This window comes from Sander vitreus, chromosome 5 (genome assembly GCF_031162955.1).
Source record: "Sander vitreus isolate 19-12246 chromosome 5, sanVit1, whole genome shotgun sequence".
Classification (NCBI taxonomy): domain Eukaryota; kingdom Metazoa; phylum Chordata; class Actinopteri; order Perciformes; family Percidae; genus Sander; species Sander vitreus.
Window position 1 is genome coordinate 16,236,389 of NC_135859.1, and position 13,584 is coordinate 16,249,972.

General features: G+C 39.4%; 1 protein-coding gene across 2 annotated transcripts; it reads left to right on the top strand.

Moving 5' to 3' along the window:
* The first annotated feature begins 1,587 nt into the window (after nucleotides 1-1,587).
* Nucleotides 1,588-13,480, top strand: LOC144518174 (uncharacterized). 2 transcript variants are annotated; one of them, XM_078250633.1, is made up of 12 exons: nucleotides 1,588-1,747; nucleotides 2,976-3,087; nucleotides 4,252-4,345; nucleotides 5,123-5,177; nucleotides 8,230-8,370; nucleotides 8,459-8,619; nucleotides 8,725-8,823; nucleotides 9,449-9,594; nucleotides 10,028-10,199; nucleotides 10,341-10,453; nucleotides 10,924-11,011; nucleotides 12,223-13,480. In XM_078250633.1, the coding sequence occupies exons 1-12, from the start codon at nucleotides 1,636-1,638 to the stop codon at nucleotides 12,274-12,276; spliced, it is 1,347 nt and encodes a 448-aa protein (XP_078106759.1). In that variant the 5' UTR covers nucleotides 1,588-1,635; the 3' UTR covers nucleotides 12,277-13,480. The 2 variants fall into 2 exon arrangements, 1 of the variants encoding a protein (XP_078106759.1); XR_013502002.1 differs by lacking the exon at nucleotides 10,341-10,453.
* The last annotated feature ends 104 nt before the right edge of the window (nucleotides 13,481-13,584 follow it).

Genomic DNA, 13,584 nt, shown 5'->3' on the forward strand with positions numbered 1-13,584 from the left:
GATGAAATTGCCTTAAAGTTGACATAATACCTTTACATAATACTAGCTTTAAGATATCAAGTTGCAGTTACAGTCCAAAATCAGGTCTCCTGAACATGATGAAATTACTTACCATTACACAATAAATTCATATTACTGTAACGGAAAAATAATATGTTAAATTAACACAATTTTAATAGACAGTCTAATGTGAATAAAATATGTTGGTTTGACAAGAAATAAGTAATAGAGAGAGTTAGAAAAAAGTGTCAGTTTTTTTCAGTGCAGATGGAAGCCTTTTTTTCCAAATAAAACCTCATTTGGGTGTAATAGAAAACAAAAAATGTTTGACTTACCAGACTCAGTAATACATAAATTGACTTTTACCTACCCTACTAACACATTGTCTCAAAAAACAACTGTAGTAGAGCCTCTCTGTGTGCACAGTTACATTCAGGTACACTACCATTATCCACAGCAACAGGCAGTTTTAATCTCCTCAAAAGAGAATAGGCTTTATTATTTAGCCTGCGATGTAGGTGAGACTGAAGACAAAGTGTTATATGTGTTATTGGCCATTATATGATCATTTAAGGGCTATGTTTTTTAGTTAAATGTTCTTCATCTCTGCATGTCTTCTTGATTATAAAAGACTTTTGATACGTTTTAGAAAGGGAGCAAGGAGACATGTTTCTGTTTGCAAAGTAATTGTTATACATTTTATAATGTTGTTTCACTTCTGTAACGTTATTTTATCTAAGTCCATGTGGGCTGGGCACTTGTATGTTCACACCACAAATAAACAACAACAACAACTTTCCACAATCATGTGTCAAGAACAATATTAGTTTTGGTGTTGGGTGGACTTTCTCTTTAATCTAACCCTTACTCCTTAATTTGTTCCTGACCAAAAAATATTTTAATAAAGCTTTGATGTTAAAAGTGGGCAGCTGAGGCTACAATAGCATGAAATTATGAAAATAATTATGCACACAGAGTTGATATTGATAAGCAAGTAGAATCCTGGTTTTCTGTGTGCAACATGGTGTAAAAGCAGTGATGGAAAGTAACTAAGTACATACATTTACTAAAATACTGCGCTTAAGTAGGCTACAGTTCTGATGTACTTGTAGCCTACTTTACTTGGGTATTTCCATACTTTGCTACTTTATACTTCTAACCCTCTACATTTCAGAGAGAAATGTTTACTCCACTTTTAGCCTATCAAGACAAGTAAAAAAGACAAGAAATGAGTACTGTGCTACAATAGTAGGCCTAGTGCACAAAATACACTATAGTCTACTACACCACACGTAGACTACACCATGTTTTGGTAGCCTACGCGATACCTCACAACTTGTTGGGCCCCTGAGGGCCGAGGCTGGACATTTCCTGCTTTGCCTTATTGGTAATCCAGTCAGCAATTTTCGAAACAGGTCCAAGGGTTAAATTCAATTCCTTAAAAAGCAGTTGCCTGTTCAGTGAATCTGTCCCATGGATGTATTTCAAGACCTGTCTGATCTGTCCTCGATGTCCTGTCAGTGGTTGACCGCAGGAGGGCGCTTTATCCGCACAGGACAGTCCTTGTGCAACACTAAAACTCTTCCCCTGGTGGTTTAGAAAACAACAGAGAGACGGCTGGTGGCTGTGTTCATAATGTCGGGCAGAAAGCCCCGATCTGTGGCAAACCCTCTGGAGTCTGCGATCACCACACCGAGTGAGAGGATACTGAAAGAATGCCACAGTTTATATGTCGACGGCGAAAACGGTAAATAATCAATAACGTGGATTAATATGAGTCAACGTTTTAGCGAAGTTAGGACCGTATGCAGATCCAAGCACGCATAGTTGTGATGTTATGTAACTTTAGTTAGCGGTTAGTGAGCCTGAAATTTGAAGTTTAAACGCTGCTCGGTTGGTGTGTATAGTAGGTGTTGGTGTGAAGCAGCTGTCTGTCAGTGTCAAACATGACATTGAACACTGGTGTGGCTCCTCTGCAGCTCCGAAGGGCAGCGCCTATTTAATGACTGTCTACAGCCAATAAACTGTCAGGTTTCATCAGTTTAAACACGAGGTAGTGGGCTTAAACAAAGCCCCATGTACTGTATAATAAGCTGTCCAGCCCAGGCCCTGGGGGTGCGCTTGGTTTTATGGTCCTGGTAAATATTTGGAGAACTTCGTTGTCCTCAACAATGATCCTGTTGCAATGAGTAACAGTTAGCTTAGTTCACCATGTCCTGTCCTCAGACTTTGGTCTTATAGCACGTCAATGAGGTATCTCACTACAGTATGTGTCCTGTCCATAGGTCCTGTCTGAGTTATTTAGTACCCAATAGTTAACTCTGGTATAACAGAGGAGGCACAAACAGGAACGGGCCTCTCTGATGAGAAGTATCTAACAATGAATGAATTGTCCTATTTGAGGCTGGAACCAGAGAATATCTGACATTTTTTCACTTTTTTTGCTTAAAGAATTATTTAAAGTAATACATCATTAAAATTGTCTGTCGTTTGACTAATCGATTAAACGTTTTAGCATTGATTAGTTTGTAGGAAACACTCATTTTATACCCATGTAAGAAATTGTATTTCTCATATATAGCTATATATTACATTTTATGCTTACCTGTAGACAAATCTGACATTTTTACACATAACATTCCCTGTCCTGACTAGAAAACGTTTAGGGTTATATGAGCAATTCATTGGAATTCGTTTTCCCTGTAAATATTACATCTTTCTTTCAAGGAAATCTCTTTGGAAATGATTTGAAATGTATTAAATAAATTTTTACCACAAGGTTATCGCTGAGAGCAATGCTTGCTATTTCAGGACCACTCTATTAACACTCAAACATTTACACACATTGCATTGTGATGATGCCACTGTAATTGCTGCATTCCCTGCTTACTGTGTATGTGTGTGTGTGTGTGTGTGTGTGTGTGTGTGTGTGTGTGTGTATGTATGTATGTATGTATGTATGTATGTGTTTTCAGGCCTGGTGAAGATTGCCAGCAGCCTCGGAGTCCGTCTCCTGCCTCCCAGAAAGAAGATCATTGTGATGATAATGGGGAACCACTCTGCAGGGAAAAGCTCCTTCATTAACTGGTAACACATATTATAGTTGATGGGATCTACAGTACCATTCGGCTTCACATGCTCTGCTCCATGTGTAAATAAAGAGTTTGGAAACGAGTGACACAGAAATATCATCTTCTCGCATGACTCAGTGGTTTGGATGCTGTTTGGCAGTTTAGACACAGGAAATGTGGATTTGTTAGATTTACAAAGTTGACAGGGGAAAACAATCTAGTCTAGTTCGTTTGCCAGTTGAGTGTTTTGACAAAAGCTACTTGCAGAATTAGGCTACAGAAAACAAAAAGGGGAGAAAATAGTTAAACGTTTTACCATTTTGAGCTAATCTGATTGAACATGGGCATTAAGAAGGAGGCATCCTCTATCACATCATTTGATGTCTCTATAACCTTATATATTGTGATATTGATATTCAACATCTGCCTCAATAGTCTAATACAACCTAAGAAATATTGTGATAGGGACCACTACCCCGTTATTAACACCACATTAGCAAAATATCTATGGTATGCATTAGTTAGGGGTGCACTATTATCTTTGTAAGATTAATCTTCTGATTATTTTCTCATTTAATCGTTTGGTCTATAAATTGTCAGAGAATATTGAAAAATGTCCATCACAAGTTCTTAGAGCTCAAGGGGACATCTTCAAAATAGCTTTTTTAAGTTGGATAAACTATCTAAAACCTAAAGTTATTCAGTTTATGTAGGAAAAACAATTAAACAACTAATCACTTACATCTGTAATATTTGCATGGCACTTTGTGTACTGAGGAACAATAATGGACATTTCTCACTATTTTTTTTTTTTTTTAAAAGATTATGTTTTGGGGCTTTTCCGCCTTTAATGGACAGGACAGCTAGGTGAGAGAGGGGGAAAACATGCAGGAAATCGTCACAGGTCGGACTCGAACCATGGACCTCTGCGTCGAGGCATAAACCTCTATGTATATGTGCGCCTGCTCTGCCAACTGAGCCAACCTGGCCACCTTTCTCACTATTTTCTGACATTTAATACTAAACTATTAATGATTAGTTGTGAAATTATAATTGTTAAGATAGTTGCAGCCCTGCTAATGTAGGAATAAGGCGTCACTGCTTTAGATCTTGTGCACTTGTGCAACATCAAAGATAAAATAGTTTTTGATGCATTTGATGCCTCTTGCTGTCATTTAAGGTATGCTGAGGAGCACATACAGAAAGCAGGCGTCGCCATTGAAACGCAGGGGTTTACATTCATCACAAGTGGTCGCAAAAGAGAATCATTGACGGTAAGAACGGCATGAAGACGGCCAACATTACCAGCACTCATACAGAAGAACTTATTGTGCATAAGATCTAATAAAAAGTTCTCTAACAAAAGTACCAGCTAATGCTTGAAAAGAGAGCCATTATAAATACAACCAGCTTTGTGCTGCATGCTTCATTTGAATGCTTTTATAATTTATTTCCAGGTCGTATCACTGTTTGTTAATTAACAGTATTTCATATTCAGATGGTACTTCTCAGTTTTGTGGATGAGGGATTTTTATGAATTTCTAACTTCAGTAATGGGAACTGAAGCCGCAGCCCGTCATAAAGGTTGATGAGGCGATGCTTTCGATGTCAGCTTGCACAGGGAGGCACTCAGAAATCAGTGGTGATTTCTAATTCTGTATGCTGCTCTCCAATGAGGGGCTTTGTTGATTAGACACACACACACACACACACACACACGAGAGCGAGAGAGAGAGGATGCCTCTTTGCAGCATATAAACAGGCTTTGGAGACACCTGTCTCTCTTTTCTTTTGCCTCTCTGTTCAGATCCTGCTGTGGTGAAGGTGATGAAGATGAATAATGTATTTGCAGTGCAGGACTGCAGAGTGGAAGGATTATCTATACAGGAAAAGCCTAAAGTGAGCGCACTGAGCTGCAGCAGTGGAAGACTGAGTGTGAAATACCAAGAAGAGAGAGGACTCTGTTGTAGTGGGGTGGGAGCTCAGACGGACTGCAGATCAATATTTGTCTCATCAGGTTATTTCTCACACTGTCTTTTTAACTCTCACAGGGGAATGCAACGCTACATCTGTACCCTCATTTTCGACCACTCCTTGAGTTCAAAGGTAAGCCTTTTCTTCTTATACTACCATCTGTAACTAATAATGGGTTTCTGAAAAGTACACAGTTAAAAGTATTTGCCATGGTTGTTTTGATAATGTAGTGACCTAAATCCATGTTTATGTTCCCAAATTAACCAGAATGTATACATTTGGCTCTGTTTCTAATAAGATGCATCACATAACAAACATTACTAAATATCTCACACAATAGAACAGTGAAGTACATGTTTAATGTAATCCATGTGAGGATAATCACTTAAATCTAGTGGGGTTGCAGCTCCCTGCTTTTGATACTGAAACAAAGTATACCCTCCTTTTGTGCGATGACAAGATCAGCATTGCAGTCTTGGTGCACAACACATGCTCATTAACTTGTCCATAATGCTGAAACCATTTTAATTAATGTCATCCCTTTTGTAGTGTGTGCAATGGAGAGAATGCATATGATTGTGTGTTTTTTATTGATTTTTTTCCTCTGCTGGCATCATGATGGAAAACATCAAAGAGAGGATAAAGTGTTCAAATTTGCTAGAACAGCAGTAAGAGGCAGCATAAGGAAAAGTGAGCAGGAGATGAATGTAATCATAAGCTGCAGCCAGAGATTGGTTCCTTTGAGGTTTAAGATAGCGCTCTGCTGTGTGGCCCATTAATATTTCCTACCAGGAACTGTTAAAGTTAATCTAAGCGTACATTACAGACTCAGCTCAAGTTCAGAAGTTAAGCAATTTCAATATACATTTCATCTATAGCATTGACTGAAATTCTGGCTGTTAAGTCCTGTGTGTTTCTCATGAAATGTAACCATGAGTTGTTGTTTATATGTTTCTGGCTATCACATGTTAGTCTTTTGTAATTTGAGTTTCGGTGCTTCACCTTGATGACTCAACGCGGAGTCATCTCTTTGACGTATTAAGTTTTCTTGATTCAGACCACACTCCTGTCATTACATTTGTGCCATTTGTTTTTGTGATGTGGGAGTCGAGATTGCTCTCACATTGAAGAAAGAGACGTAGTTAGCGGCCTATTGCTGTAAGGTAATTGGTCTTGGCTCTGTGTGCGACAGCAGTGTTCTGAAACCTCTGGATGTTGAGGTGGTCGTGCAGAAAGTCTGGGTGTGCCTTCTGGGGGGGGGGCATGTGCGTGCGTGCGTTTGACAGTGAGTGTGTAGTGTAGAGAGTGAGGGTTCACTGGGTGCGGACCAGAGCGCTCACGGTATGGCTTGTGAGTCACACGCCCCATCGACAGCAGTGCAGTGGAGTCAGGAGGAGCTGCTGAGAAATGTCACAGACATTAGAGACGGCACAGCCCAGCAGCAGCAGCAGCTCTACTCTGCAGGCCTGAGCAACACCAACCATCTGCTGCTGGAATACAAGCAGGCTTTTTATTTGAACTTCAACGCCGCCTCTGGAAATGCACTAACAGGCGTTTGTTTACCTGTCACATCGACTGAGGATGACTCATCAGAAAAGCACCATATATCCTTATGTGGGAGTAGCTGCTGATTATACAGTTTGGTCTCCTTTGGGATATGCCTGGAGATACTTCTTAATATTGTTTTAGACTTACATAAAGGATGTAAATCTGTCTTTTTGTCTTTATCTTATAAACCTGTTGTCAAGAGTTTAGACTACATGCTGCATGGGAATCCACAAATGACTCTATATTGTTAGACAACAAAGATTTTTGGCCATGTTGTTTATTCATTTCTTTTAGATATATTTGCTCTGCATCTGCTTTGACCTGTTTAGTCTAACAAGATCTCTTTTATTTTTGGTCGATGCAGCATTATTGCACGCTTTGCCCTTTTCATCGTGCACAGTATCTCCAGTGTAGCCTTCTCAGTTACAGTCACGGAACTTAGCACCCATCGACGAGTATTGCTCTCGTTTCCTTTTCACCTTTCAGGACTTTCTTCAACTAGAGTGAATGAATATGTCTATATCGAGGCTATTTAATTTACTTATTTCTTAATTGACTTTTTAGTAATGCGAAGATGCATGCATGCATGTATAAGGGAAGTATAGACCAGCAGCCTTATGGAGATCTGACATGAAGCTGCTTGATCTTTTTCCTATGAGAGCAACAGTCATCCTGTCACCTTGGGCGTGACAATAATGGCTTGTTATTGCGAGATTGTAGGAATACACTTCTAAGACGTGTGATAGGAGGCAGATGTATTGATACTGTGACCATGCTGATGTAAGAGAAACATAAGGGAATGCTAATGTGCCTCAGCAGTAGCGGCCCTGCTCGCTGCAGCACAAGGATGGGATTTGTACTGGCTGTTAACACCTGCCTCTTCCTATGAAACAGCCTCAGTGTGTGTGTGTGTGGGGGGGGGGGGGGAGGATGGGGTGGTGCGTGTTGGTGGGTGGGGTTATTTTGTCAATAGTCTCCAAATAGTGATCCTGTTCTGGTGCTAAGAGTTGGGGTTTGAGGGGGACTCGTGTGTGGTGGTTGTGGTGAAGTATTGAAACCTCACAGCGCGTTGCCTCACAGTCGTTCTTCACTGGCTAGCTTTATGTCCCACGCCCCACGCTAAAGCTGCCAGTTGAAGAGCTGTTGTGTGTAACCATGACAACAGACCGCTCCGCAGAGGGGACAGTGAGAAAAACTGACACCTAACAAATGTTATCATGTGTAAAAAAAACAGAAAAAAAAAAAACAGAAGACGACATTTTTATCTGTGAGGGTGTGGCCGCTGTTTTAACTTAACCAGACTGTATTGATGCTTTCTGTCAGATGTGTTAATGCATGTGTGCAGCCAACATACATCTTTATCCAGGTCATCCTGAACATTTTTGCAATTCAATCACAAATGCACATTTCTTCCAAATGCAAACCTGCCAGCACAAAAAGTTAACTGTGTTCTTGATCTTTACTGTCACTGGCCTCCCTCAGGTTCCCAAGTATTGACCGCACTGCGGCTTCCACTAGCACATAATAATATACTCATTAGGGGTGACAGCTTCCTCGGACTCAAAACCGTCTTTGTTACTATTAATTTATCCTGAAAGATGCACCTGTACACACACACAGCGTTTGTATATTCCAGGTGTTCTGGACTATCTGTCTGCTGAGATCTCCACCTCCAAGCAGAAGAAGTTCAGTCTGGTGACATTTGTGGACACACCGGGTTTGGTGGACGGGGACATGGTCTACCCTTTTGACGTCAACAGCGCCATCACCTGGTTGGGTATGTCTTTGCAGCTTAAAGTGTTACTTTCAACTTAAAAGCTGTTGTGTTTCTTTCTAATGGATGTTTGTTTGTTTATTTTGTGCAGGAGAACAGGCTGACTTGGTATTTGTGTTCTTCGACCCGATGGGCCAGGCGCTCTGCAAACGCACACTCAACATCGTGGAGAAGCTGAGTGAGAAATGCGGAGACAAACTGTTGTTCTACCTCAGCAAGGCAGATGAAGCTGGCAAGGAAACAGACAGACAGGTAAGTTCACTTAATATGTGGCTTTTTTTAATTGCAATACATTTGTAGCCAAGAAAAAGTCAAGTTAATCCTAAAAATATCACTTATATTTGTTTATTGCTGCAGAGGGTGATGATGCAGATAGTCCAGGAGCTGTGTCGCCGTCCAGGTCTCAACAAATGTGGTTTTGAGATGCCTACAATATACATCCCCAACCCACAGAGGGTAAGGCTGTTTGCTTGCTGTATGTTACCTTGATGGCACATTTTTGAGAATAAACTCGTCCTATATCATGCAGTCCCCTCAGCAGATTGGAGCTGATTCTGGTGTTTTCCTTTAACATATCAAGGCTGATCTTGGGTCTAAATTTAAAGCTCTCTGCTATCCTTGGGGGTTTAACAGCCATTGATTATCCTTAAAGTAGAGTAAATTCTCTACTCTAGATTTCCTGGTGGCTCTTGATGGCTGAAACAGGATGATTCATTTTGCAATATGATGACTAAGAGAGTTATCCATGGAGGGGAGGGGGGGCAAGGGTTGTAAACCATGGCCTTTGATGATCCACCTTTGACAAAGGCAGCCCCAGTCCTGAGTTATTGCTGCACCATCTTGTGATCCACAATCACAGAGCTGTACTCCACATGGTAGATTTGTGGACACCTCCCGACCTCCAATTTATTTTCGCTGAGTAAGCATAGCTTCACTTCCTGCTAAGTGCACATGGCTGTCAGTCAAGATACCCTCAGGATTTGTTGTCCAGACCTTCCCTCTTTGAAATGCACAGCTGTACTGTACATGTGTGTACAATTATTCAAAAATGGATGCGCTTATGAGCCTTTGTCTTGTTTAGCCGAGCCGTTGTGTGAACCAGATCGATGGGGTGTGTCAGACCATCGAGAAGACCATCAACCAGGCCGTTCAGAAGACTTTGGATCAGCTGGAGAAAGACTGTGACCTTATTTGTTCTACCATCAGCAGCAGACTAGAGCAGGACAGGTTTGACCTCTCAACCTACAGCATAGCATGTCAAGTCAACTTTATTGTCAATTCTGCAATATGTGCCAGACATACAGAGCAGTTAAAAATACGTTTCTCTCCGACCCATGGTGCACTAAAGAACACGTACAACAAGTATAATATAAAAGATATGAAATATATACAAATAAAGATAAGTAATATGTACAATTAAAAAAGATAAGTAATGTGTACAATACAGTAATACATTCTAAATAGTGCAAATGGAAGGCAAAACCAAACTACTAAAGATTAAGATAAAGCATGTGTTACTGTGTTTGAATTATTGCTAAGTCTTATTTACCCAGTTATTAAACCATATCAGGTGTATACAGTGGAGATAAGAGTCACCTGATATTATTATCTGCTGTAGAAAATGTGATATTGAAACCAGATTTCCTCCGTGTGCATGCAGGGCTGATGTGACTCACAACAAAAGCGTCCGTCTTCACTCGTTCTTGTGTGGCGCTCTGGGTATTTTCCTTCCCGCCCTCTTCATCCTCAGTTTCATTTTGAACACCTTCTCTAAAGAGCAGCTGGAAGAACTGTTGGGTGAAGGACCGGCTCGAACCCTCTCCATCTTTACAGTAAGTCCTGACAGTCACGCAGGTGATATTTGTAGCAATAACAAATAGTATTGCAATAAAATATAATCTCATTCCATATTTTGAAAACAAAATTTGAAGTGTACTTGGTTCTCTGAGTGTCTCTCGACGTTTGTCTCGCAGGGAATAGTGATTTATTTATGGGACTGGATACCAGAAGACGGACAAGTAGTGTTTGTTATCTTTTTTGGAGCTTTTTGCTACCTCCTGCTTTTCCTAGCAAAGTATTTTGCAGGGTGAGTGTTACGAATATGCAATAAAACATACACACACAGAGCTGAAACAAATAATTGAATTATCAATTAGTCAATCAACAGAAAATGAATCCGCAACTATTTTGATAATTCATTATTTAAGTAATTTCTTCCAAAAAAAAAGAGCCAAAAATTTATTGAAAGTGATTAATTGAGAATTAAATAACTTGTAAATTGCAGCCCTAAAGACACGCACACATGCACCACACATTGTCCATATGGGAACCAGGGCAATTTAAATGAAACCCTAAACATAAATAACCCTAACCCTCAGAGAAATGTCTAAATAAAGTTTTTCTTCTATTTTGTCAAGGTTTTGTGTTTTATATTAAGGTAGATTCACACCACTCTTTCTCTCTCACACACACACACACACACACACACACACACACACGCCTTAAGTGATTATTGAAATTTTGAGTGAACATTGTAGTGATTTCTTTCATTCTCAGCCGAGGGAATAAGACTCTGACAAAGAAGGAGAAGAGGACGATGGCAGAGTACAGTGATTATATCCAGGATATCGTCAAAACTAAGAAGGTTAGTTTATTCCACTTTGTGTTATTATGCCATGTCTAGTACAAAAGTTAAAGCTGCAGTAGTCTATATCCTCGATGTTCCACAGGTGCAGCAGGAAATTCCGCCGGATGCATGTCTTTTCGACGATGTCCGTAACCTTCCGCTTTCTTTGTGTTGGATTTTAAACTCCAGTGGATTTCTGAGGACTATGGTTAACTCCTCCTCAGATCTCTGCAGGGTAAATCCAGACAGCTAGCTAGACTAGCTGTCCAATCTGAGTTTTCTCTTGCATGACTAAAACAGCTTTTGAACGTACACACGTTCCACCAAAACAAGTTCCTTCCCGAGGCTATTTTGCAGAGGCTCCATGCAGAGTTTAAAGCTGTCCATGATGATTCTGATTGGTTTAAAGAAATGCCAATAAACCAGAGCACGTTTTTTTCCAATCCTGGAATGTTATGTGGACTACCCAGACCCCCTAGATTTATTAGTTGACAACTAATCGTCGTTGCAGCTCTATATCAGTTAAAAAGTAATTCGAAAGGCTAACGCTGGATTACATGCTCGATTTGTGTTGCGATTTTCATTTATTGCGATTCTAGAAGTATTGTGATTTGATAGTATTGAGTATTGCGATTTTCTTTTCCTTCAACAAAAGCAAAAGTTGAATGATACACTTGTAGAAACAATATATCATGAGACATTTCTAAAAACGAATTCTTTTCTAAGAAGAATGCACATCACAAGTCAGTCAGTCTGACATTTATTTCATTTGTAAAGAAGAACATAACACGTATTTTCTGCTTTCGGTCTGTTTTGCTGTAAACTGCTATGACGTAGTCGCTGTCGGCGGTACCGTATAAACAGAAAATATTTAGGTGAATCATTGGTAAAATAAATAAATAAAAATATTGATTCTAGTGAAAAGAATCAATTTTAAAAACGTTGTAAAAAAAAATCACGTCAAACTGGATTCCCCCCCCCCATCCCTAATAGGAAGGCGTCTTGAATCCAGTGCAAGAATGGCAGACTCGTTAGTAATATAAAACTACTATGTAGAGAAACTACAGAATGTAAATATATTGAATGGCTATTGCAAAAAAGCAGACCATATCCAGTCCCAAAAGTTCATAAGTATCTAAATGATTATAACTTCAATGCAGGTTTAAATTAACTAACTAAATTTCATTTGTCAAAATTTGTGAATCTCACACAGTCAATTTTCTCCACAGGGGAAATTGTATGAATGGTACCTCCAGCAGTGTGCAGCAGAATATGACCTCTGAGCCTGGGTAAGCTGAAGACTGTTAACACACGTACTGTATGTCGGCGTATTGCTACAAGATTTTGGGAAAAGCCAATCACCTGCCATGGGGTATCATTTAGCGTTTATGGTGGAATCAGTGGGACTTAAGATCATCCACCAAATGGTCAGGTTTTTCTCTTCTCAGTCGGGCAGTTGTAACCTCTAAATACAGCAGATATCCCTGCCAATATTTATAATCTCAAGAGCTTCGATTAAAGTGGAAGTGCCTTTTATTAGTCAGTACAGGAGAAACTCATTTCATAATGTGAATAGATTTTTTTCAGTTTTTGTAGTAAATATAGGTTGATGCCATATAAAAAAGTGTTTACAAACTTTTTCTTAATTTCTTCATAAGTAACTTGCAGCTGCTTTCTGCCAGCAAAAGGTTTTATAATGTTCTCTGTAAAGCCCGTTCTCATATAGTCGAGGTCCTCGAATCTAACAGCACCGTCCTGAAGTCTGTCATGTTGTCTTTATAAGGTACCAGAATGTCCTACACTTGTGTTTGACTGTCAGCAATACCAATGCTGTGTGATGACACTTGGGCATTATGTTCGGACATTTTATAAATTACTTTCATACCAATAAGACTGCAAGCTCCTTTCTGCCTACAAAGCGTCTCTGTCCTGCTATTAAACGTTTGTTTTGTTGTGTGATTTGTACAGCCATCAGATATTTTCATAGACAAATCATTATGTGATAGTATTTATACAAACCACAGTCAAGACTTGTGATTTAGAAAAGTGGTGAGCAATGAAGTCTGTCACTGCACTGATATGTATCTGAGTTGAACCTCATGTTGTTCAATCATGTTGTCTATAGATCGGTGTCACTCAAATCTAGTTTTATGACTACAACACCATGTAATGCCTTCACTCCAGTGATATATTTATTAGTCTTCAAAGTGCTTTTTACCCAAATAATGTAGAAAACCCTCTATGGGCTTTTTGCAATGTCATTGTGAACACTGTCAGTTTTTATTGTGTCTCTTTGTGAAACTTGTGTGTGAATTTATCTATTCTGTGTAATTTTTACATAATGTATTTTTATTGTATGAAACCGAGACTCAGCTGACTAGAATTTTCTTAAGTAATCCCGACTCAAAGAATGAAACTTGTCATAAACCTGCAAACTATGCTCTGTCACTTCCTTGAAAATTATTAAACATTTTCTACTGACTTTTACTCTGACTATTTACTGTTTTCCTGGTTATAATAAAGTTAAGAATGCGCACATAAACAACAGGTGGAGTAACATAGAGAATGAGACGTTTTGTAAAGTAGTGACT

Coding starts and splice junctions, on each gene's coding strand:
- LOC144518174 (XM_078250633.1), top strand. CDS start 1,636: ATGTCGGGCAGAAAGCCCCGATCTGTGGCAAACCCTCTGGAGTCTGCG. Junction 4,346..5,122: donor GCAAAAGAGAATCATTGACG/GTAAGAACGGCA, acceptor TAACTCTCACAG/GGGAATGCAACGCTACATCT. Junction 8,824..9,448: donor ACATCCCCAACCCACAGAGG/GTAAGGCTGTTT, acceptor TGTCTTGTTTAG/CCGAGCCGTTGTGTGAACCA.